This window comes from Tupaia chinensis, unplaced genomic scaffold, assembly GCF_000334495.1.
Source record: "Tupaia chinensis unplaced genomic scaffold, TupChi_1.0 Scaffold142846_1, whole genome shotgun sequence".
Taxonomy (NCBI): Eukaryota; Metazoa; Chordata; class Mammalia; order Scandentia; family Tupaiidae; genus Tupaia; species Tupaia belangeri.
Window position 1 is genome coordinate 2,020,629 of NW_006202691.1, and position 25,374 is coordinate 2,046,002.

A 25,374-nucleotide genomic window follows, 5' to 3' on the forward strand; every position below is an offset into this window, starting at 1 on the left:
CTTGGAGGATAATAGAGGATGGAAGAGTGAGGGGCAGAGAGAGTGACCAGCTCATCACACCAGGAGAAGGTGGCTCCTCTTGTTTCTTGACTGGCTGGAGCCAAATTCTCCTAGGGGCAGAAAACCAAGATGGATTCAGTAGGAAACATCCATCTGTTTCTTGCAAATCATAGTTTTTGTGCCCCATTCTCATGTTAATTCCAAACTGGGAAATAATTCATATGTAGAGAACTGAGCTTTACCTGAGTTGAGAAAGTGTGAGGGCCTGGGACTTGAACCTTTACTCCAGTCAAAGCTCAGCTCCTGCTCCTGCTGCTCTCATGGGCAGTTCACTCGCTCCCTGTCCTGGATTCAGAACCATCTGACTGTTCAGTCAGCTTGGCCCTTCCTACTGGGCCCAGGGTTCTGACCCCAGGAGCTTTGTACCAGCCCACCATCAACAAGTTCCTGGCTACCTTTGACTGGGGCGTGGGGCCCATCCCTGGATCCTGGGTGCCTTTCTGGGCCTCTTCTCCCAAGTATTCAGAATATTTTTCTGCCTGATGTCTGCACCATGTATTTTTCAGAGCAGAGATGAGAAAAGGCTCTGCTTTCTCCTTGTTTTCTTGTTAAAGATTCCTAGTGCCTCGGGCTCTTACTGCCTTCTTGGCTCTTTTCCTGGTGACCCCCCCCCACACACACACACACCATGGTGATGCCCATGCAACCCACAGCCCTTTCTCTGGTGTTTTTCCTGATAGGTCAGTTGTGCTTTGCAAGAATGGAGTTGAAGCAAGGCTGTCCCCAAGTCTTACCTGTGGTTTGTTTCATTATTGCATTCTCCTGCCTGCTCCCCAACCTCCCAGGACCCCCACCCCCAGACCATAGGCTAAATGCCTGGAGGGAGAGGCTAGTTTTGATTTGTTGCCCCTAGAGTCTGCCTTCAGAGCTTGGCTATGGCTTCTGGGGCTGGATGCAGGTGGCAGGACATGAGAACCTTCAGGGGAAGGACCACAGGAAGTCAGTGATACAGGTGGTAACTGATGGAATCTTACAGAAAATTAGCATGGGGAGGGACTCTCAGGACCCCAGTTAGGGAGAAGAAAAAGTGCGGCCCATGCTTTTTCTTAAAAGGTTGTACCAACATAGGTTTCCATCGGTGCTGCAGGAAAGTGTCCTCGCCAGCATTGAGTACCTGCATGTCGGAATATCCTTGTTAATTGGAGAGGTGAAGACGGCATTTAATTTGCAAGTCTTAAAGTATTAGTGAGCTGAAACGTTGTTTTAAAATATTTTCCCTGCTTACATTTTTTTGTGAATTGTCCTTTCCTGGTATTTTTGTGTGTCTGGTAAAATATACATAACATTATTTACCATTTTAACCATTTTTTAAAGAAGAATGATCTACTTTAATTTGATTTATTCATTCATTTTATTTTAATTTGACCAGAGAGAGAGAGAGAAGAAGAGTGAAAAAACAAGCCACCAGGTCTGGGACTCGAACTGTGGTTGGCCATGTGGGAGTGACTAGCACCCTAACCACCTCTTGGTCCCATTTTAACCATTTTTAAGTATACAATTCTGTGGCATTAAATGCATTCACATTGCTATGCAGCTGTCAGCACCATCCACCTTCAGGGCCTTTTCATTTTTCTCAGCTGACACTTTGTACCTGTTAAACACACAAACTCTCTTCTCTGCTCCCACTAGCCCCTGACAACCATCCTTCTACTCTCTGTCTCTATGAATCTGACTACTCCAGGTACCCACGTAGGAGAAGTTACATTTGTCCTTTCCTGATTGGCTTATTTCACTTAGCAAAATATCTTCAATCTTTTTCCTTTTTTTTTTTTAAAGTTTCTGCTGTAGGGCGTGTGTGATTGAGAGAGAGAGCGAGCAAGCAAGAAAGAACGAGAAGGAAAGTGAGAAATCATCCCCCGAGTGAGTAGGGATGGCCATACTGCAGTTCCTTCTCTTCATTTCCTCTTAGGATTCTGAGCACACATACACATACACAAGCCACTGGGTTTGGGATTGACTGTGCAGCTAGCCATGTGGAATCCAGCACCTTAACTTCTACATCACCTGCTGGCCCTGTTTTCAATCATTTTATAGTATGTGTCAAAATGTCTTCCTGTTGAAGGCTGAATAACATTCCTTTGGATGTCTAGCTATATTTTGTTTACTCATTCATCCATCCATGGACACTTGGGTTGCTTCCACCTTTGGTGGTCTTATTATTTTTTTTTTTTCATTGAAGCCTAAACAGTCCTAATTTTTAACCACTTTGTATGAACTCTTCATGAATTAAGAATGTTAATGCAATGCCAACACATGTGTCCTGGGGAAGTGTGGCTATTTTCATCCTCTTCCATTAGTGTGAAAGGATATCTTCATGCTGTGAAGCTCTCAAGTTGGGTGTCCAGGTCTTCAGGTCTACTCCAGGAAAGTGTAGACCCTTCAGGTCTCCCTGGTCTAGACCTCTGAGAATATCCTGATAAATACTAACACAGCTTCCCCTTAAGAACACCATGTGCCAAGCCCCAAGCTGCCTACTTCATAGGTTAGGCCATGGAATATTCCTCACAACAGCGTGAGGAATTAGCTGTTAGCCCTGTTTTCTCAGGAGGAAAACAGAGGCCTGCAGAGGTCCTGCAGCTTGCCCAGAATTCACAGGTAGTAGGTGACAGAGCAGGATCGTGGACCTGGTTGCGTAAGCTCCCCTGGTCTGTAGTCCACGTTGGTGGGAGCAGCAGCCGCCTGGGGCACCGACGAAAGCTGACCTCAGCCGAGCTCCCACAAGCTCTGGCGCCACACGGGTGAGTTGTCGCTGCTGACGTCAGCCTCAGCAGCCCGCTCCTCTCCCCACCACAGCCCTGCTCCCAGCCAGGGTTTGGGAATGTGTATGTGGATCCTCCCTGCCTGCTCACTGCGGAGCTGAGCTAACCATGCAGCTGTGTCTCAAAGCCTCTGGGCGCCACTGGGCTGCTATTCTGAGAACCAACTGCTGCCTGACTCCCGCCTCCACCTTGCAGCTCTTGTGGGCTTTGTTGGGCTTAATAATTTGGGGGTTGGCCCCCAGAGCAGACTCTGAACCACATCACTGGCCGGTACCTACGACATGCCAAGGGACTCCCTCTGGCCGCTTCTCCTGAATACCAGCTTTCCTATTAAGTAGGCCCAACCGCACTCGTCCAGGGAGGCATGTCTCCATGAACCCTCTGATGGCCTCCTCTCCTGTGCTGCTGCTTCTCTGCGTACCGGGACTTGAGCTGGAACGTGAGAGGTGCGGAAGACCTGCTGGTTCCCACCTCCCCTCCCCCGCTTCTCTGTTAAATCCATCTCTGGCACCTTCTCACACAAGTCCAGGTTTGGGTAGACCAGTGGATATTACTGCAAAACCAAGGCCAAGTCTGATACTTCTTAGTGTTTATTGGGGCAGCAACACAAGGCTACACTTTGTGTGTGTGTGTGTGTGTGTGTGTGGAGTGTCATGGAGCAAACCTTCAAATTAGAACATTCTCCTGCCCCATGAACCTCCTAGACAAGAACGTGATTTGAGTTGATCTGCTGTAAACAAAACGTAGCTCGCAGAACGGTTGTGCCTACGTGTGCACACCCACTGTTACGCTCGTTACACTCACACACACCATGCCTTGGCTGTCGCGGAGGAGGTGTGACTGGTTCTCTTTCAACCGTCCGAGTGGTTGCTGGGAAGTAGGACATCACAAAGCTAAGAGAGAACAGAGGCGCTGAGGGGGAAAAGATGTCGAAGAGTATTTCCAGAAAATGCAGGCAGCGGGGTAGAGAATGGGAACAGCCCAGTGCCCCATGCCTGGGCAGCGTGCCCTCAGCCTCGCCGCAGTGCTGGCGCCTGGAGAGCTGCGGCAGGCAGGAACGTCCCGAGGCAGCGCCTGGCTCCGCTGTGAGCTGGGCTGCCCAGGGTGGTCCCCGAGTCTGTCCAGCAGCCACTTCATCTCATCAGCTGAGCTAAATACTCAGGGCCTCCCTTGCCCTGTTTTCTCCAAGGATGGGACTAATCTGTTCTTCAGCCCTCTTCGCTTCTCCCGCTCTGCTTAAGCCTGGAGGAGCCTCCTCTCTTTCCTGGCCCCAGCACTGCCGGAGCCCTGGGCCCCTGAGTGTTTCTCTGTCTCCGTTGATCATACCCCACCAGAGGCACGGAGGTCAGGAGATAGGAAACCTATGGGGGAATAAGGCAGGAACAAGAAAACATGTCCACACATAAAAAGTACACGACAAAACCAAATAAAATGACCCGGCACTGTACCCATCTGGTATCCCTTACCTCCCAGGAGCGACTTGATTCAATGTCTCCATTTATTCTTGGCCTCCTTGGCAGGCTTGCTCAGGGCTGAGGGGTGTCTTAGCTCTAAGTTTCTGCAAAGAGGCATTTGCATCCCATTTTCAGTCCTTACCTGCCATTGCTCTGTTCTCTTCCCAGCAGGGATTAGAATTTAGAACTTTGTACAGTTCATGTAAGCCCCAGGTGAGTGCTGACCAGGTGGCGATCTAGCAGACGAAGTTGAGTGAGCTGCTGTGGGAGTACAAGAAAAGCACAATGGCTCTGGCTCCTGGGTCAAGTGGCTGCCGTTCTCTGGGAAGACTTGAGGCAAGAGGAGGAATCTTTCCTAATCCCCTTGGGGGCAGGACTCAGGGGAAGGAATGCAGTGGGCGTAGCAGGAGGCCTATAGCACCATGTTGCAGTTTTCCAGGGCACCGTCACCTGGTATTATGTGTAAACGGCACCCCGGAGTGGAGCGCATATTAGGTCACCATTAGGTATGCAACAGTGTCCAGCACTAAAAATGTGAGGATTAAGGAATGTCCTATCTATCCTGTGTCTGTCTGTGTCTGTGCTGGGCCTGGCTTGGTGGGGGACATTATAGCAAGAGTCTTTTGGCTTCAAAGAAGGGCTTAGGCTCAGGTGGGGAAGGCAGTCTCATTCACACTTACAGCCCAGAGGGCCTTAGAGAACCACAGTGACCCAGATGGAGTGTGTGCAGAAGGAACTCCCTAAGGGAGGATGTCAGTGTGGGGCTAGCTATGCTGGGCAGACCTGGTGGACTAGACACCACTCCAACAAGCCACCATGCCAGGGTGACTGGAGCAGATTTCTCTCCAGTGTTAACCCTGCGCCTGTCCCCAGAGGCTGGGCCCCAGAGCACCTCCTTGATGAAAAGATCCCTTTCTCTGTTTCTCTGCAGCCTTCTATACCCCAGGTCCCAAACTACAGGCTGTCGATGACGATCCCAGACTGGCTGCAGGCGATCCAGAATTACATGAAGACACTACAGTATCCTTCCACCCAGGGTCTGAGCAGACCCAGCCAGAGGATGGGCATGGCAGTTGTAAGCCTGTGGCCTGCCCATCCCCAGCTGGTCATCAGAAGCTCTTGAAGGTTGGTGAGGCCTGGCATGGTGGGATGCCCCTAGGTGAGATGTAGAAGGAGTGCTGAGAGAGGATGTGATTGCAACAACCAGACCCTCCTACCTTCAGGGGGGCTGTGAGCTGGTTGGCAAGGGGTGCTGTGATGGGTAAAATCCTCGAGCCCCTCTGGCTTTTCTTTTTCTCTCTCCTTTCCTCCCTCCCTCCCCTTTTCCTCCCATCTTCTCCTTCTCCACCGCTTTCCTCTTGGGCATCTCTGTCCCCCTCTTCCCCTATTGTCTATTTTTCTTTCTCCCTCTTTCTTCTGTTCTTCTGTTCCCTTTCTTTCCCCTCTCCCTTGTCTGCCTTCATCTCTGACCACTCATGAGCTATGAGGCCCACCTGGTGCTGCCTCGGGCTCTGCAGGTGACCTAGGCTGGTGACCTTGCTTGGTCTGTATGAGCAGACAGGGCTCTGGAATGAGGGCTCTCTCCCCACACTGGAGCTTGAAGAAGGGCTGAGGAACCCTGTGGTTCAGGCTGGGTCCAGACCAGCCAGCCTTGGGTCCTTCTCTCTCCAGTCTTCGGGTTGTTTGCAGTCAGGATTAGATCGCTCCTGAGGCCCCCACAAACAGCACTGTGGGAACAAAGGGAATAAATGGAAGCAGATGGTCTGCTTGGTACTCTTTGTATTTTAGAGGAATCAGAGTCAGATGGGGAGCTGGCCCCAGGACATTGTCTAGGAGGTTAAGCTTCTGCTGACCTCTGTCCTTCTGCCATAAAGACATAATGCTTAGCTTGTCCTGCAAGGCACTGGGCACACTGGCTTGCTTTGTGTTTGTCTGCTCATACCCAGCCTTAGGCAGGAAGGATTTCAGGGGGCACCATATACATGCCTTTCATGCCCCAGATGAGCCCCTCCTCTGTGTTACAGGCCAGAATGTTTTCAGTGGGTTTTTGTGCCTTCTATAAAGGACCAAACACCGCCACCATCCCCACAGAGCTGGTATCACCAGATGGGAAGAGTAACACTCATTTCTTCTTGTTTGGTTAAGGAAGTTACTTGGCCAGCCTCAGTTCCCACATTATGGATCATCAGCTCCTTTGCTTGGCATCTCCCCAGTGGAATCCTGAAGCAATATCAGAGAGAGAAGGAAGTGCCAGTCTCTAAGAGTGAGGCTGACAGCCCTAGCCCTGGGACAGCTATCTGGCGTAGATGCTGATCCCCAAACCTGGACCGATGTGGAGAGTTCCATGTTGTCCAAGCCCCATGCTCTTGCCAGGATAGACCTGGACCCCAAGAACTTACCCTTTCTGGACAAGACTGATTCCTCCCAGAATATTCTAGAAGATGACAGAAATAAGAATGGCTTCTCACTTCTGTCTAGGATATGGTCTTCACAAGGATCATCTGACCAGAGATTTAAGAGAATGAACCTGGCTGGGAATGCAGCGATAGGGACATATTTGCATGTGTTTTACATTTCATTTGCTCACACTGCATGAATCCTACAGCACATACTCAGCCAAATCTTCACTGTTGGGCTGAGGGTCTGCCTTTTTATTTTCTCCTCTCTGACCCATTACAACTGGGAATGTCAATCACTTCATCAGTTATCTCAGAGAGGGCCAGAGAAGGGACAGCACCTAGCTCCAGGTCACCTGGCCAGTGGAGTCATCACATGAGAAAGAGAGTATAGACTCTTTCTTCTACCTTCTGATTGGACTTCTATTTAGTTCTTTCATTTAGTAGGGGCTCCCAGCTGCTCTGTCCTGGACACAGTGACAGGTGCCAAAGTACGGGACTGCTTGGGGGCAGCCCTGACTCTGGATGTGTGCAGCCAGCAGTGGAGATAAACAAGGATGAGTCCTCCCTCCCCTCCAAGAACCTCTGAGCAGTGGCCAGCAGCAGGGATGGTTTTGCATGGTCTTCTGGAAAGAGGAACCACATAAATTCTGCTGGGTGGGGAGAAGGCTTCTCCCCTCTGAAGTTTTATATGTCATATTCTTAAAAAGCTGGGCAAGCCTGTATTGTCCATATTCTTATGGCCTAGCTCAGTAACTCCAAACTTGTCAACTTGTTAAGATTACCCTCTGGCCAGCAGAGGACATGGTGGTTAAGGCGCTGGATCCCTACATGGTCGGCAGCAGTATGAACCTTTACCCAGTGGCTTGAAAATCACTCCAGTCATGTACACGTGCCTGCTCCAAATCAGAGAGGAGAAAGGACTGCTGTACGGCCATCCCCCCAGTGGCTGATTTCTTATTTTTCCTTTCTGTCCCTATGGCCAAAACAAGTACAACAAACAAACAAAAAGAATCACCGACCCTGGCCCTCACCCTGGAATTTCCAATTCATTAGTCTGAGGTGAGGTGACTGAGTGGTATCTGGGGTTAAGAACCATGCCCTGAAAACAGAATCACCAGGGGTGCCGAGGCTCTGCTTAGAACAAGATATCCTGGCAGTCCTTAGGCGTTCCCTTGTTCCCTTGTCTGTGCCTGGAGAGGAAGCCCAGCCTTTCTCAGGCAGGCGTGAAGTGCCTCTGGGCTCTCAGCCCCTCTGCCTCTCCCCTTGGTGGGGCTCCTCCAACCTGGGCTGCAGAAGCTCCAGGGTACAGGTCATGCTTCATTAGCACCTTCCCAGCATGCACTTTTTCGATAGGATTTTGTCTGAGGTAAGAGGGAAACATGCAGAGCAAGTTTTTTTTTAGATTTAGAAAATTCAAGATCAGGTTTCAAAGAACACAACATGGAGGAATCTTGGTATTCTTCAGAAAGACCTGATCCAGGCTTGTGGGTCCCTAAGACACTCTGGGTAGTCACCTCATCCTAAAATGTGGAGTGGCGCCCTCTTCTCAGAGTTAGTCGTCAATATCAGGTGCCAGTCCAGGCATGAGAAGAAAGTAATGTCTCCACAGTAAGTTCTGGAGTCTGTACATTCTTCGGTCCAGCCCCGTTTACCCTGCCATTCTTTCTATCCATCATTCATTATCATTCATATACTTACACTTTATTTAGTCTTCATCATTTAATAATATTTACTGGGGCCAGCAGGTGGCCTGGTGGTTGAGGCACTGGACTTCTTACATAGCTGACCATGGATTGAGTCCTGGACATGGCAGCTTGCTTTCTCACTTTTCTCTCTCTCTGGGAAGTGTGTGTGAAAAAATAATGGTAATGACAGATAAAAGGAATAATTATTCTAAAAACAATAATATTTGCTAACTTGCATATGTTTGGCCTGTGTCAGGCTATATAGGTGATATACACATGATAAAAGAATGGCCCCCACTCTCAAACAGCTTGTAGTCTATCGGTGAACGAAGACTTTTTTTCCCCAAAGGTACATGGACTCATGAGAGAGAGAGAAAAAGAGGGAGAAAGCAGTCCCTAAGAGGCACAGTCACTCCTCAATTCCTTCTTCCCCATTTCTTCATCCTGTCAGGATTTGAGGCATGCATGTGCATGTACCCAGCTTTTTTTTTTTTTTTTTTTCAAGCTGGGGGGTTAGGGATTCAAACACAGCTGGCCATGTGGGATCCGGATTCCTTAACCCCTGGCTACAGGGCTGGGCCAAGATATGTATTCTTACTTAACCAGACTCCAGAGCAGATTGAAAAGAGCTATCATCAAGGTCAAGGTGGTTTGAGGTCCAAGTTTGAAATGAGTAGGTTTCCAGGGCAAGATAGTGAGGATTTAGAGCTTCTTGGCTACTGCTGACTACTGGCCGCTCTGGAAAGTCCCCACTTCCTCAGCCCATTGAGAAATCAAAATGGAACTTCTTCCGCTGAAGTACTGGGACCTTCGGAGTTTCCTGTCACTTTCCCTTTACATACTTCGCACAGATACAATCACACAGGGACCCAGTTCTTTGAAATTAGGAAAATGAGACCGCTGAGTGGGTAAGTGGTGCATGACTTGTGGGCAGATGTTGCTGAGCTGCCATCTCCTCTCCCGACCTCTAGCCCTGTATCCCATTGCTCAGAAATCCTAGCCTGTAAGGGCTGGAGGTGGGGCTTCCCCGGGCTCCGTTGGAGATGGGCGAGGACTGACAGCTAGTGCAGTGGTTAATAGGAACTCTCGAGATGGAGGAGGCTTGTCCAATTTGCTGTATGAGGCCTCCCGCACTCGTTCCACCGTAATGCCCCCCGTTCTGGGGTACCGGGAGGGTGCTATGAGATACCGGCACTGACTTCTGGGAAGTAACTCTTGGAGAGGGGAGGGGAGAACTTCAGGTTTTCATCCTTCCAAGTGCAGATGTGCTTTGGTGTTCTCCTATGAGGGGATTTCTCCTCTCCACTATATCCTTGCATGGCGCCTCGTGTCGGGACAGGCATGCGGATGGACTGACAGGCAGACTGACTGGCTGCATAATTAAGTAAGTCCTGAGATCCTCTACTGTGCTCTATCCTACAGGTTAATGGAAACAGCAAAAGAAATGACCCGAGAGTCCTTACCTATCAAATGCCTCGAAGCTGTCATCCTGGGCATGTATCCTTTACGTTTACATTGTGTGTGCCTAAGTTAACTGCATAGAGGTGGCCTTGCTATGGGGCTGCTTGTGCCCTTAGCCTCACATCCTAAATTCAGAGATGATGCCATTGTCCCCTTGGAGGAAAGTGTCAGATTCCCCTGGTGTTTCTCTTAAACTTTCACCTTCTGGGGTTGAGCCAATGCAATGCCTGGCTCCTTAGACCAACGTCATTCTAACCTATTCACCACAGCCTCTGTCAGGGCCAGCTCTCAGCCAGTGACCTTGCAGCGTCCCTCATTTCAAGGAGATTTATAACTTAGAGGGACTAGAGAGATGTGTATGTGGCTGTTGCTTGCATTAATGTGACATTGCAACAGGAGAGGTAGCTGAGGAGAAATGGAATCAGAGCTGAGAAGGCTAGTATCCAAACCATCTCCAGGGAAAATTCTAAGAGTGGATTGTGAAGGAGACCAAAAATGGTGTGTATCCTGACATGACAAGAACACAGCCAAAGCAAGGGTTTGGTCTTTCCCACTCTTTCTGATCTATTTTCCTGACCCCTGGCTCTTGAGCCTGAGCTTAATATGGTCCTACCTGATGGCAGTAATTTATTAGTGGTGATGGCAATTGAGCATGGTCACATAGAAAGGCAAAGGAATGCCAAGTCATCTGAAGTGGATGACTAGGAGGGTCAGTGGCAAAGGGAACTCAGGGAAACACGGGCTGGAGAGGCGATTGCAGATAAGACTGGGTGCTGTGCTGAGCAAAGACCTTTTTCTCAAGGCTACGAGAAGGTCAGATGAAGGCTCTCAAGCAGAGAAGCCACATGGCCAATTGTAGCTTTCTAATGGACACAGTGAAGGACAGACTGGAGGAGGCTAGGACTGGACCTGCAAAACATGATAGGAGCTCTTTCATGAATGAATGGTGATGTATGAACCATGGCCCTAGAAATGAAAATGGATTTGAGGGGGTGGTATCAGGAGGTATCAAGGAGTTAGAATCTGTAGGACTTGGAGACCAACTGAATGCAGAAGTTGATGAGGAAGGACTCAACAAATCCAGGTTTGTGAATGGCGTCGCAGTCTATGGATGATGGGCTGGAGGAATAAATGTGACAGAGAGTTGGAATCTTCAACGTGGACCTAAACTGAGACAGTAACTGTGAGAGTGGAAGTCAGGGATTGGTTTATCTTCAGCACTACTTGTGGACAATAAGACATGAGAGGGAAAAGGCAACGACTCTCATTCTGGCTTGTATAATAATGGCACAGTCCAAGGGAACACCTTGAAGGTGGGATAGAAGGGCCAGCAGGTGGTGTGGTGGCTAAGGTGCTGGCCTCCCACATGGCTGATTGTGGTTAGAGTCTCAGACCTGGCAGCTTGAAAATCACACAGGGTATGTGTGCATGCATACCCCAAATCCCAGGAGTAGAATGGGGGAAAAGGGATTGTGGCCTGGCTGTTCTCCCAGGGGGTGATTTCTCACTTCCTCTTTCAATATCTCTCTTTGTCTCTCTCTGTCAAGTACACAGACCTTATGACAATAATAACAATAATAAAGATAAGAAAAAGAAAAAAGATGGGATGGAGCAGACTCATGGGGAGCTGAGTTCGGACTCAGACATGTTGAATTGGAGGGGCATGTGGGATGCTGGGGGAGATATCTGGAGTATGGAGCTCACTTGGTGGATCTATGCTGGAATTGCAAATTTAGAAGCTGTTAGTGTTTAGGGGGCCTTCGTTGCTTCTCAAGAAGTGAGAAGAGAAAAAGATCAAGGGTGAAATTTATATATATGTGTGTGTGTGTAAATTGATATATATAATCGATAAATCTATATGTAAATTGATTTATTTATATCTATAGCTATATCTCTCTAATGTGTGTGTGTGTGAATTGATATATATAATCGATACATCTATATGTAAATGGATTTATTTATATCTATAGCTATATCTCTCTATATATACATATTTGGTCTAGTTGGATTCAAAGAACCTATAAAAGGAACTTAAGAAAGAAAGTCAGAGAGGTGGAGGGAAAACCAGGAGAGAAAGGAGGTACAGAAGTCAACAGAAGGACGCATGGTTCAGAATTATACTGGGGACCGCAGGCTTGGTCTAGTCTGGCTTCTTGGTCTCCTGAATTTTCACAGGAGGGGGAGTTTCTGTGTCTCTGCAGTCTGCAGAGCACTTGCAAGCCTGATCTGAAATGAGATGGTCCACAGGTGCATTGGCTGGTATTTGAAAAATGGAAACTTGAGCCTTATCGAGGCCCCTCCCCAACCCTCCTGTCTATTTCCTCCCTGTTTCCCACAAAGAAGATGAAACATGTGCCTGGGGAGCCCAGCAGGAGGCCAGGACTGGGGGTCAGGGCAGCAGATGGCTCAGGGCCCCAACTCTGTCATAGCAGGAGTCAGCCACAGCTGTTCAGCAGAGTCTCCTGCAAGTTTAATGGGGATGAACAATTGGCCAGGGATTTGCTGGTGGAGATCGGTGAAGGAGAACACAAGCCCAGGCCCTGCACCTGCTGGACAAGCCAACCTTGCACTTTCTGCTGATGGATGTCTGAGTGCACCTTGATGTAGCTCATCTGGCTTTCCATGATAGTCTTGTTCCTGCACAATCTTATATACCCCAGCTTCGGGGCTGTCACTAGAATGGCCTGTCACTCTTTAGAATTGTAAGAGATGGCTCTATGACCAGCCTTGGGGCCTGTCCACCTCAGAGATAGAGTGCTCTTGGTTTTCCTTTGTTCATACTGGTGCGACATTTCAGAGAAGTGCAGGGAAGATGGGGCGGGCGGAGAGATTCAGCTCACACTGCTGAACTCAGGGAAATTTGACTCTTGCACACAGACAAGAAACACAGACCTAATTCTGAATGTTACGGCATCTTTGTCTTCTCTCTTTGCTCAGTGTCAGCATTCCTGTGGCCCGCTTTCTACTCGGGCGTAGTGAAAGTGTAGCTTGGGCCATCTCTCTATTTCTTACAGGCCCTTCTGCAGGTACTGGGAAACCGGTGTTACCATGACAGCTTTGAAACTCCCAAACTTGGCTTCTGGAAAGCCTGTGTCCATGTCCTGTCCTTCCTTAGTTTCTCTTTTTTGACCTTAGCTCAGAGTTCAGGATTTGTTAGTGAAGGGTCCATTTTATGTTGCATAAGTGCATGTGCGCACTTTCATATGCATCCTGGAGAGAGATGTTCAGTTCCAAATCTTCTGAATTACGGCAGCTCTTTGGGGGGGAACTCATTGATCATGGCAGGGTTTGTCCATGAAGGCACTATGGTTTATTAAAGTAACAGGTCAGAGTCAGCAGATGGCAAAATGGTTACGTCGCTAGGCTCCCACATCATTGACTGTGGTTCAAGTCCCGGACTTGGCGGCTTAAAAAAACTCATGCTAGGCGTGTGTGCATGTGTGCCCAAAATCCCAAGAGGAGGATGGAGGAGAAGGGACTGGGATGTGACATCCCCCCTGGGGGTGATTTCTCATTTTCTCTCTCTCTGTCTCTCCAGCGAGCACACGTGCCCTATAGCAAAATCTCTCTAATAAAATAATAAATGAATAAAGTAACAGGTTCATTATGAGGCAGGTTAGGCTTATCCCAGTTGACCAGATGCTGGGCAGTGCTGTTGTTCCCTCGACTCTGAAAAAACTCAGGCTACTTCCCTGCCTCCAGCCATACTTCTAGCCCTCTCCTTTCTGTTCCCAGTTGTCCCAGGTCCCAAGGCCTCACTTATTGCTGCAATGATGTAACAAACCCTAGAGATCAGTGACTTGTGACATGATGGTCTGTTGGCCCCCCCATCCTCCCACTTTTTTACCTGGCTGACTCCGTTTGTCCCATGAGACTAACGCTGGTGTTGCTAAGCCCCTCGTTCATCCGGAGATTGCCGGGCTTGCTTTCTTAGAGCACACGTCATACTGTGTTTTAGTTTAGTTTTTTTTTTTTTTCTGTGATGTTAAAATTTATAACATACACGTCACTATTTTAAGTGTCCAGTTCACTGGCAGTAAGTACATTTGAAATGCTGTACAGTAGATGCACCACCCATCTCCAGAACTCCTTTACCTTCCTCAGCTGAAACTCCATGCCCATGAAGCAGTAACTCCCCACGACCTCTGTATGGCACCTGGCAACCACCATTCAGCTTCCTGTCTCTGTGAATTTGACAACTCTAGGTATCTAAGATAAGCGGAATCATCAACATTTATTTCTTTCATATCTGACTTCTTTCACTTAGCGTAATATCTTGAAGGTTTATCTGTGTTGTAGCAGGTAGCTGAATTTCCTTTTTTGGAGGCTAATACTGCATTGTATGTATATGTTACATCGTGTTTCCCATTATCCATCAGTGGGTATCTGAGTGGTTTCCACCTGTTGGCTGTGTTCTTATGCTGCTAAGAACCTGGGGGTACAATTAGCTGTTGGGATCCCAACTTGCAATTCTGTTAAGTGTATACCCAGAAATGGTTGGATCATTTTGGGTCGTTCTGTATAATTATTACAGGAGCCATTGTACTGACTATACTGTGTCTGTTTTAAGTCTGTCTCCCTCCAGACCTCCAGAGAAGGGTGCTTCTTTATTGGTCCACAGGTCTCCCCAGCAGGCTGTCTGGCACCCTAGACACTCCCTGAGAAGGTGTCTCTTACACTGACTTAAATAGCTAAGGGATGCCCTTATTCCTGCTCCAGAGAACTCGCCCCAGAAAGCAGGTAAGAATTTATGTAAAAGGACTCAGAAGGATGTGATTTCACTCCCTTTCTGCCAGTCTCACGGGAGGAAGTGAAGATAACGCAGGTACACGTGTTTGTAGGGAGCAGCCCTGTATTATTAAACGGAGGTCAGAGGACAAGGCTCTCCTCAGGCTGTGGGCTGTGTTCTATCAGCATCCGTCTTTTTAGGGTATCTGATTTAGCCCCCTATTGAGTGCTGTATTTTTCAGAATAAGGGAATATATCTTCACACACAATGTGAGGCGCATTCTTTCAGCAAGCATTCAACAAGCCCTCCTGTGTGCCAGGCCAATGCTATACTTAGGAGAGAGCAGGATGGAAGATGCAGTCATTGTTCTCACGAGGAACAATTACACTTCCAGAGAATGGGTAAGCACCTAGAGCTATGGGCGTTCTTGTGTGTGTGGGGGTAGGGGATACCTAAGGGAGGCTGAGGAAAGTCAGAGAAAGTGTGACACCTGAGATGGGGAGGGGGGTGGTGAGGCCGTACCAGGGAGGTTACAGCCTGGGTGACCCTTGAAGCACAGAGAGCAAGCCTGCAGCTTCCTTATCACTCAGGACAATGAGACCCCCAAAGGTTCGCATCTTCCGTGCTATACTGATGTGTGAGGGAAGCCACAAGAAAAGTTATTGCTTCAGTATGGATGTGTTGTCGTATGGAGTTTGTTTAATAACAGAATTTTTTAAAGTTTCGTGGGGAGTTACTGCTTAATGTGTGCTCGCTGGAGAGAGACAGATATAGAGAGAGGGAACATGAGCAATCACCCCCCAGTAGGGATGGCCACACTGTAAACTCTTCTCCTCCATTCTCCTCTTGGGATTTTTGGACACATGCACACATGTGCGCAGTGCGACTTTCAAGCCAACAGTCTGGAGCTCGAACTATGTTTGCCTTGTAGAATCCAGCACCTTCACCACCACACCACCTGCTAGCCCCTAGCATACTATTTTTTAACGTTTCATAATCACTTTGTTTGATAGCTTTGTAATGGAAAAGGTCATGTCATATGAAGGTCACTTAGAGGTCATGTTAAATAGTCACTTTGTCTGATTTCACTAACGTGCTAAGGGCAGTGGCCACTGATATGTGCATTCTCCTTGGTCTCAGGCCCTATTTCTCAAAGATGCCCAAGGTTTACTGTGGGTCACTGTGGTAAGTCTGTACCGAGGATTGATGGGCAGAGGCCAATTCACTGCAGGACCTTGCTCAGGGATGTGGTCCAAGTTGTGAAGAAGATGTGAGATGCTGAAAACCCTTAAGCAGAAGAGTGGCACATACCAAGTTTTGGCTCAAATAAATCACTCTGGCCACTGTGTGGGAAGTGAATTGGAGTGAGCCTAAGAAATGGAGAGGACAGATCCTCAGAGAGTGGAGACTGCATCCACCCTCTGAGCACTTACTGTGTGTAGGGCACTCTCTTGGGCACCTGGATTGATATTTACCCTGGATATGCTCTGCAGTCACCATAGGTGTTCAGCAAAGGAGCCCCATGGTGAGTTTCCAGTACTCCTCTCCAGGAAGGACTGCGTCTGCAGGTGACAACAGCTTAGCCAGGCCTGTTGTGGGTCTTTGAGATGAGCTTACGAATGTGATGCTTCTTGTCCGTGTTTCAGAGGGGGCAGTTACTTGAAGCTGCACCCTGTGGAGTGGCTGGGTCAAAACTGAGGTAACAGGAAGAGGCTGTTACTAATTCCAAATGGAGCAGTATGTGAAGAGAGTCAAGGTATGATGCTACATGGGTTGGGGACTGAGGGAGGCAGCTTGCTGGTATTCAAGGCTGCTGCACAGCAACCTTCACCACCACACCACCTGCTAGCCCCTAGCATACTATTTTTTAACGTTTCATAATCACTTTGTTTGATAGCTTTGTAATGGAAAAGGTCATGTCATATGAAGGTCACTTAGAGGTCATGTTAAATAGTCACTTTGTCTGATTTCACTAACGTGCTAAGGGCAGTGGCCACTGATATGTGCATTCTCCTTGGTCTCAGGCCCTATTTCTCAAAGATGCCCAAGGTTTACTGTGGGTCACTGTGGTAAGTCTGTACCGAGGATTGATGGGCAGAGGCCAATTCACTGCAGGACCTTGCTCAGGGATGTGGTCCAAGTTGTGAAGAAGATGTGAGATGCTGAAAACCCTTAAGCAGAAGAGTGGCACATACCAAGTTTTGGCTCAAATAAATCACTCTGGCCACTGTGTGGGAAGTGAATTGGAGTGAGCCTAAGAAATGGAGAGGACAGATCCTCAGAGAGTGGAGACTGCATCCACCCTCTGAGCACTTACTGTGTGTAGGGCACTCTCTTGGGCACCTGGATTGATATTTACCCTGGATATGCTCTGCAGTCACCATAGGTGTTCAGCAAAGGAGCCCCATGGTGAGTTTCCAGTACTCCTCTCCAGGAAGGACTGCGTCTGCAGGTGACAACAGCTTAGCCAGGCCTGTTGTGGGTCTTTGAGATGAGCTTACGAATGTGATGCTTCTTGTCCGTGTTTCAGAGGGGGCAGTTACTTGAAGCTGCACCCTGTGGAGTGACTGGGTCAAAACTGAGGTAACAGGAAGAGGCTGTTACTAATTCCAAATGGAGCAGTATGTGAAGAGAGTCAAGGTATGATGCTACATGGGTTGGGGACTGAGGGAGGCAGCTTGCTGGTATTCAAGGCTGCTGCACAGCAGTACCAGGGACAGAGAAAACAGCAGACAAGGTGCCAGTGTGACCCATTCTGTCACCTTCCTGCCCCCTATCTTCCAGATAATCAACCCATCTGCCTTCTATCTCCATTTCCTGGACTGTGGTTTTCATGCCTTACCTGGACCAATGCATGAGACTTCAGTTCCTGGTCTGTCCCACACAGCAGTCTGAGGACATCATTTTGATTGCAAAACAAACAAGCAAGTCTTTAATAACTCCTCGTTCTCTGTAGGAAACTGAGTGAGGAAAATGTGCCTTGTTTTGTTTATCATTTATTCAGTCACTAATGAACATGACACGTTTTTCTCTGCCTCATATTAATTTGGTTTTGGTACACACCATAGAACAGGTACTCAGAGATACCTAGTTAAACATGCTGGACTTACAGGTTTGTGAGCCTGAAATTCTGAAAGGAGGGAGAGATGGAGGAGAAGGGACCATGGTCACGCCACGGCGTGACCATCCCCGATAAGGGATGCTTTCTTGTTCTCTCTCTCCCTGGCAAGCATGCACGCTCTGTGGCAAATCTAAAGTAAGAAATAACAACTGAAAGGATTAGTCTGAAAGGTTAGATATGGGCCTGCTTGGAGGCACAGGGATGGATTTACTGGCCCCTATGAGAGACTTTCTTTCCTGGGAGGCCGAGCTCTGTGCACTTTCAAAGCCTTCTTCCTCTTCCTTGACTCAGATGGTCTAAGATACTTAACAAATGGACAGCCTTCCATTGAGCGATTCCCCATCAGCTTTAAAACCTACTTCTCAGGAAACTACTTTCACCATGTTGTGCTGGGGATTTACTGCAATGGCCGCTATGGCTCACTGGGCATGAGCCGAAGGGCTGAGCTGATGGACAAGCCATTGACCTTTCGGACTCTGAGTGACCTCATCTTTGATTTTGAAGACTCCTACAAGAAATACTTGCACACGGTCAAGAAGGTCAAGATTGGGCTGTACGTCCCCCATGAGCCTCATAGCTTCCAACCTATTGAGTGGAAGCAGCTGGTCCTCAATGTCTCAAAGATGTTGAGGGCAGACATAAGGAAGGAGCTGGAGAAATATGCCAGAGACATGAGAATGAAGGTAGGTGTTGGAGACAAATAAGCAATTCACAAGGGTCCTTGAACATGTCTTTTTCCCCTCCCTCTCTGTACCAGGTTCCATATTTCTAGGATGGTCAAAAGTATCTTGAGGGCCAGTGTTGGTGTGATGGTTAAGGCAGCTGGATCCCCCATGGCCAATTGCAGAGTTTGAGCTCCGGACCTGGCAGCTTGAAAAACATGCCTGGCACATGTGCACGTGTGTCCAAAACCTGGGAAGGAGAAATGGAGGGGAAAGACTTGCAGTGTGACCATACTCCATGGGTGGTGCTTTCTCACTTTCTGTCTTTCTCCTCTCTCTCTGTTTCCAGCAAGAATGTATGTGCCCTCCCGCAAATTAAAAAAAAAAAAAAATTCTTGCTAATAGCCACCTTACTAAAATGAAAACTACGAGGGTATTTTATAAAAATCATGGGAAACTGGAATTAAAGTACAAGGTTATTTTGGTACAAAAATATTTTGAAACTCACACAGCGTTTTCATAATACACATTTCTCGTGAACTTTTTGAAGACCCCTGTAGAAGTTATTTATTATTTGATAAACAAAGTCCCTCTTTGCACATCCTACTTCAAAAACCAGAGCCAAAACCAATTTAGACGTTATAGTAAAAAGCAATGCCTTGGCATGCAGTTCCTCCATGAAATCAGTTCTAAACTGTTAGTCATTTTAAGAGAAGCTCTAGTTTTGTTCTTTTCTGTACTTATAATAGAGTAGCCAATCATGCCATTTTGTTGGGAACTGAGGGACTTCCCAGGACATGAGGTTTTTCAGTACTAAAAAAAAGGTCTGGGGAAACCTGGGTGAGTTAGTCACTCTGTTTATGGTCTATTTCATAGTCATAGCTTGGCTTTGCTTTGTAAGTTGCAAAGCCCTTTGGCATAAAATTCCTTTTTTGTTTGTTTCTTTAATAGAATCTCCTTGCCTCAGTCTCCCAGTTGGGAATAGGTACATGCCACCATACTCTGCTTTTTTCATTAATTTTTTTTTTTTACATTTTCCCACAAACACTTACTTTACATATCAAAATATCTTTGCTCATACTCCATAGTTCTTGACAGTTAATAAACAGCTTTCAAAATTCCCAAAACACTACATTTTAAAGATAACTTTCAAAATATTTGTTACGAGTTTGTTTGTGACTCTACCAGCAGAGATAATATGGTTTTAAATATTTTGGAGAACATATGTACATGTCAGCTACTGAAACTGTTGAGAAGCAAACAGCCTGCATACGATTCACACATGAACCTTCCCAACTCAGTTTTGCCTACCAAATGGTCTGTGGTTTGCCATCTGAAAAATATGGAATGCTTCACGAATTTGCATGTCATCCTGGTGCAGGGGTCATGCTAATCTTCTCTGTATCATTCCAGTTTTACTATACGTGCTGCCCAAGTGAGCACCATACTCTGCTCTTTATAAGACAGGGTCTTGCTCCGTTGCTCAGACCAGACTTGAGCTTGCTATCCTTCTGCCTCAGCCTCTCTGAGTGGCTTGGACAGACACACACCATTGCAATCGGTTTTTAGGTTGGGCAGAAATTGACCCAGGTCTCTCATCTGGTCCCAACCTGTGAAGCACAGGGTCTTAGCAGTGTGACACAGTTGTAGGTGTTTGATATAAAATTCTAACCTGGTATCAACAGTCACAAACAAGGGCGCATACACTGGGCCGGTCTCATGTACACTAAACTCATAAGCCCTTCTCTCCTCTACTGGTTTTACCTCCAAAGTGACATAACGCTCTCTCTTCGTCGTGTCCCTCCTGTGCTTGCAGAGTCACTAAGAACCTTTGTAAGCACCAAAGACTGTGGGAAGGGGTCATGCTGACTCAGGCTTGTTATGTTGAGCACCTGAGAATTTGTCGTTGTCACTCTGCAGGACCCGGAGTGGAGATCCTTGATCAATTGAAAAGCACTCTGTGCGTGCCTGTGGGATGGGAGAGTCAGAAGAAGAACAAGCTGGTTTCTGGGGCAGTGTAGATGGGACTTTTCCTTTCGAGGAAAGAACTTGCCAAGCTACCAGACACAGCTCCAAGAGGCGGAGTCAGTGGCTATGTTCCTCTCTTTGCCATGGAAAAGTGGGTGCAGTGTGATCATCCACATTGCCCTCTGGGAAGTGGCACCCTTGCTTCTTGCTAGAGCAGAAAGAGAGGAACGTGTGTCCCCAACTTCCTCCTTTAGAAGTCTCCTGCTCAGTGCCATGAATGGGCTGGGGGCTGGGAGGCTGTGCTGTCAGAAGACATGAGGGCGAGGGTCCTTTAGGAACCAGTGTGGTTAACTCCTCATGTCTCTCTCAGATCTTGAAACCTGCAAGTGCCCACTCTCCAACCCAAGTGAGAAGCCGGGGAAAATCCCTGTCCCCCCGAAGGAGACAAGCAAGCCCCCCGAGAAGGCTTGGCAGGCGAGACAAGTCGTGAGTAACATTCCCTCTTCCCCGGCTCGAGGCCCAACACGAGCATGGTGGGGTTGTCCTGGCCCGTGGAGACAAGGCTGTGTCCTAGGCGTAGCGTTTGAATGAATTTGTTATACTCATCACCTCCACTGCTGCTCTTCTACTGACTGAGTCATGTGCACAAAGTGAGGGGTAAGCCATGCAGCACAAGAGGAAGAAGAGCCCGAAACCCAGGGCACACAGGTGGGACAGAGGACTTAGCATTAGGAAACCTGAGTCTGAGACCAGCTCAGCTACTCACCAGCTGCGTGACCTCGGGCATGTCATGGAACCTTTCTGGACGTATGTTTTCTTACCTCTAAAGTGGGATTGTTAGAATTTATGAACCTCCGGGATCTGCAGATGACATAATGGTCACATCGCTGGACTCCCACGTAGTCAACTATGATTTGAGTCCTGGATCTAGCAGCTTAAAACTCACACCGTGTGTGTGTGTGTGTGTGTGTGTGTGTGTGTGTGTGTGTGCAAAATATTGTGAGAGGAGAATGGTACTCAGACCAGGCATGTGTGCATGTGTGCCCATCCTGAGAGAAGAATGGTGGAGAAGGGACTGTGGTGTGGCCATGCCCCTGGGGAGTGATTTTTTTGCTTTCTGTCTCTCTATCTCTGTCTCTCCAGCAAGCACACATGCCCTATAGCAGAAATCTTTCTCAAAAAAAATTACGAACTTCCTAAAATTCAGTAACCCACGGCACCCAGCAGAAAATGTGGTCCCTGTCAGCAGATGGTAGCATCAGAAATACCCCAGGCTCATCCTCTGTCTTGGCTGACACTACCCTCCCCTGATTTTGCTGAGGCTAGGGATTCCACACCTCCTTCTTAGATCAAAATGACCCACTTAAGCAATGACAGATTGAAAATGCTGAGGGTGCCCAGAGTAACCCACTGGCAAATCTTTGAGCCATAATTATACTGGGGGAAAAGACTACCTTTCCTAATAATAGCAGCATGCTGAGCCTTGCTGGAGGCTATGGGTGCAGTGTCCAGGAGCCTTGGTCAAGTCCCAGGTCTGCCACGTATTAGCCGTGCAGCCAGGCAGGTCCTTCGTCCTTAGGGAACCTTAGTTTCCTCATTGGTAAGAGAGGATAAAAATGCTTTCTCTCTGACCAGCTGGTTGTAAGGACTGACTGAGATGATGTAGTCAGAGCGACTTGTTAAGGGTGAACTGCTGCTGAATACCAGCACAGCGTGATCACAGCGTGGACAGGAGACATTTTACAAGTCTCATTTTCAGATGAAGAAACCAGAATACAAGAAGGGTTTGTTATCTCATTCTAAATCTCATGGCTGGTCAGTGAGGGAGCTGGGGCTAGAATCTACATCCTCTGACTCTGGGGAGGAGAGGGGCAGAAAAGAGGATTCTATTTGGGGAAGAGCAGAACAAGATGAAGTATTTTAAGCTCCAAGAAAGTTTCCTTCCTTGCCCCCATGGCACATCCCACTGCCAATCAGCATTTACAGTCAGAAGGGCTTCGGCTAAAACAGCTGGTGTCCAGGGTGGCAGGGATGGCAGGGACTCAGGGGGCTGGGAGAGGAAGCAGGGGTGAGGTCCTTCTGTAGCACAGGAGGCCGGAGCTCAGGGTGGTTCCAGCGTGGTTCTGTCCTGTTTGGGAGCAGAATGGCTGCAGCCCTTTCACTGGTGGCCTCCAGAACCTGATCCTGCTCCCGGGAGCTGACTAACACTCTTGACCTTTGACCCTAACCCTTCTTTCTCTTTGTCCCTGATTCAAACATCCATTCACTGCTGTCATTGAACAAAGTAGCACTTGTCTCAAAGGACTGTGACTACATGAACCCTTCCCGTAGGGTCATTTGGTGTAGCGTGAGTAACCCAGCAAGAGGAGACAGCCCAGAAAGCTGCGAGGAGCCCCCCTTAGCTCACTGATCATCCTTTCTGCCCAAGGAGGTCCGAATCATTCCTGTAGGAGCACCCACCCTTCAGCACATATAGAGCAGTCTATAAGACCTGCTTCTCCCTCTTGACTCCAGAGTCTAGAGCGGGTGAGCGCCCAAGCATTCTGCATGGAGATGTGTTCGTGCACAGAATGGCAGCTACTGGTTTGCAAGGACTCTTGTTTTCTTGGACCCGCTGGAACCTGGAGGGCAGAGCACTTTAAGTTTTAACCAGAAGTTATCACGAACACCCAGGAATGGTAACGATCTTAGGAACTGGTTATGGAGACAAGGTTGGGATGGTGTCGGCGTGGACGGTGAGATTTGAGGTGCTGCTTAAGCATTTAGGGGTATGTCTTAGAAGCTACTGGAGAGACCAGCAGATGCTGTAATGGTTACATCACTGCAATTTGAGTCCCAGACCTGGCAGCTTAAAACTCACACCAGGTGCGTGTGTGCCTAAGATCCCAAGAGGAGAATGGAGAAAGGATTGCAGTGTGGCCATCCCCACTAGGGGGCAACTTCTCGCTTTCTGTCTCTGTCTCTCCAGTGAGCGCATGCATCCTATAGCAAAAATCTATCAAGAAACCGGGTAGCGCACCCATCCTATAGCAAAAATCTATAAAGAAAAAAAAAAAAAAAAAGAAGCTACTGGAAATGTGGATCTGGAGTTTGAGGAAGTTGGGAACTAGAAGTAGCATTAGAGCCGCATCCTCAGAGGTGATAGTGGAAATGATAGCTGGATACGTTTGCAGGAGAGAAGTAAGAGAAAAAAGAAAAAGAAAGGATGACGAGCCTCTGGGAGGCCAAGGAAGAAGAGCCAGACAGGAGATGGGGAAGGAATAGTCAGGGCAAGAGAGAATGGACCCAGGAGTGTGATGCGGCACCCTAGCCTCCCAGGGCACCTGTTGCTGGCCACACTGAGGGCACAGCCACCCTCTGGTGTGGGGCCCCACTTGCCTTTTCTCTTCCTGCCTACCTGAAGTCCCAGAGCGAGCCTGGGACTGTGGGAAAAAAAAAAAAAAAAAAAAAAACAGGGCAAGGTAAAATTCCCCCAAGGGCCAGGAAGGACCACTCACGGGAAGAGGGGACACTTCCATCACCCTTCTCCCTCCATCCTCAAAGTCCATCCCAGCCCCAGGAGCACAGAGCGATTGATGGCTTGTGGTTCAACGGTAAAAATATTTTTGAAAGTGATGAGCAGCTGCTAAAAGGTGAGGAGGGCTATGAGAGCTGGGGACCACAGGCCCCTCCCTCCCTCTGCAGATGCCAGTTTTGGCCTTTGCCACAGGCTGGGACCCAAGGCACCCTGGCTCGAGGTATGTCTAGCGATAGGCAGCTGCTCGTCTCCCCTCCAGCCCTCAGCAAGCAGGCTGCTGCCGAGGTGATCTTGCTTTGGGCAAGGAAATGCCGAATATGAAAGCGACAAATACGGTTATTTCCCACTAATTCCACAAACTCCAGGAATCCTGTCGGATGGGCGGGACTAGGGTTTGGGGCCTCGTCACTGTGCTATTATTTCAGTATTACATAAGGCCATCAAGTCATTTCTAAATGTGTTGGGAATGGCCCAAAGAATGGAAAATTACCATAACAGGCCAGAGGCCCATCAGCTGTGGGCCCCAGGCCCTGTCTGTGCCTGGATAATTTTAGTGACTTTGTATCCCTTTCCACCTCCTCCCCATAGCTGGAGCCTCTTCCAGCCCTAAATTCCTCTCCATTTTTACACTTGCCTGGGTAATCCTTTTAGAAAGGAAGATCAGTGTCACTGGGTTGACACAGAGTCAGCTGAGTGGGAGGGAAAGTGGGATGACTGCACGAGCTTCAGTTGAGACTAAATTTCAAGAAGGAAACGGGGACTCCCCCACCCCTCCTCCCACGGTCCTTTCTCTCTTTTCTTAAAAATTTTTGCTATAGGGTGCGTGTGCTTGCTGGAGAGAGAGAGCAAGGAGTTGAGAGAGAGAGAGAGAGAGGAGGAGAGAAACCACCCCCTCACCCTCGTGTGGGATGACCACCACCAGGTCTGGGACTCAAATGGCAGTTGGCTCCCTGGGATCCAGCTGCCTTAGCCATCACATAGCCGGCTAGCCCTGAGCCCTTTCTCATACTCTGCTCCCCTGGGAGTGTGAGAGCACCTTTGACATAGAATAATCAAGCTGTTTATCACATTTCTTTCTTTCTTCTTTTTTTTAGAATTACTTACTTAATTTTATTTTTTATTATTATTATTTTAAATTTGAGATAGGGCACGTGTGCTCAGCAGAGAGATACATAGAGAGAGGGAAAGTGAAAAAACATGTATTCATCTTCATTATAACCTTGTGGGATGATTTTCTGGCTTGGCAAACTGTGTTAGCGTGACAGTAGCTCATGCCCATTAGTGCGATCACATGGAATTCTAAATTGTAGGTCAGAGTACCCCAGGACCTCGGAGAACCTCGCCTCCTCCCTTGCATTGCTTTCCCCTCTGTCCTGCCTCTTTTCTTTGCTGTTCATGTTTCTCTTCCTCCCTTTTCCTTCCTCTGTGATTTCCCTGTCATCCATCTCTAGGGCAGCATGTGGCTCTAGCGGGCCCTGCCTGCCTTGCTGGAGACCCTCAGGGTTACAGAGGTCAATATCCCTGCCTTAAGCTCACCGTAGGGCCGTGAGTTGGATGGG

The 25,374-nt window shown here is 48.2% G+C and overlaps 1 protein-coding gene and 1 non-coding gene across 2 annotated transcripts in view; one reads left to right on the plus strand and one right to left on the minus strand.

The window, feature by feature from the left end:
* VASH2 (vasohibin 2) overlaps positions 1 to 25,374 on the plus strand; it is a 42,057-nt gene that overhangs the window by 4,624 nt on the left and 12,059 nt on the right. Inside the window, exons 2-6 of the mRNA XM_006163720.3 lie at positions 5,205 to 5,293; positions 9,209 to 9,265; positions 9,780 to 9,854; positions 17,970 to 18,351; positions 20,669 to 20,784. Coding sequence (XP_006163782.1) covers positions 5,205 to 5,293; positions 9,209 to 9,265; positions 9,780 to 9,854; positions 17,970 to 18,351; positions 20,669 to 20,784 — 719 coding nt within the window. The remainder of the gene's footprint in view (positions 1 to 5,204; positions 5,294 to 9,208; positions 9,266 to 9,779; positions 9,855 to 17,969; positions 18,352 to 20,668; positions 20,785 to 25,374) is intronic.
* Positions 19,667 to 19,773, minus strand: LOC114005165 (U6 spliceosomal RNA). The gene has a single exon (XR_003547054.1). It is a non-coding gene; the product is annotated as a U6 spliceosomal RNA (small nuclear RNA).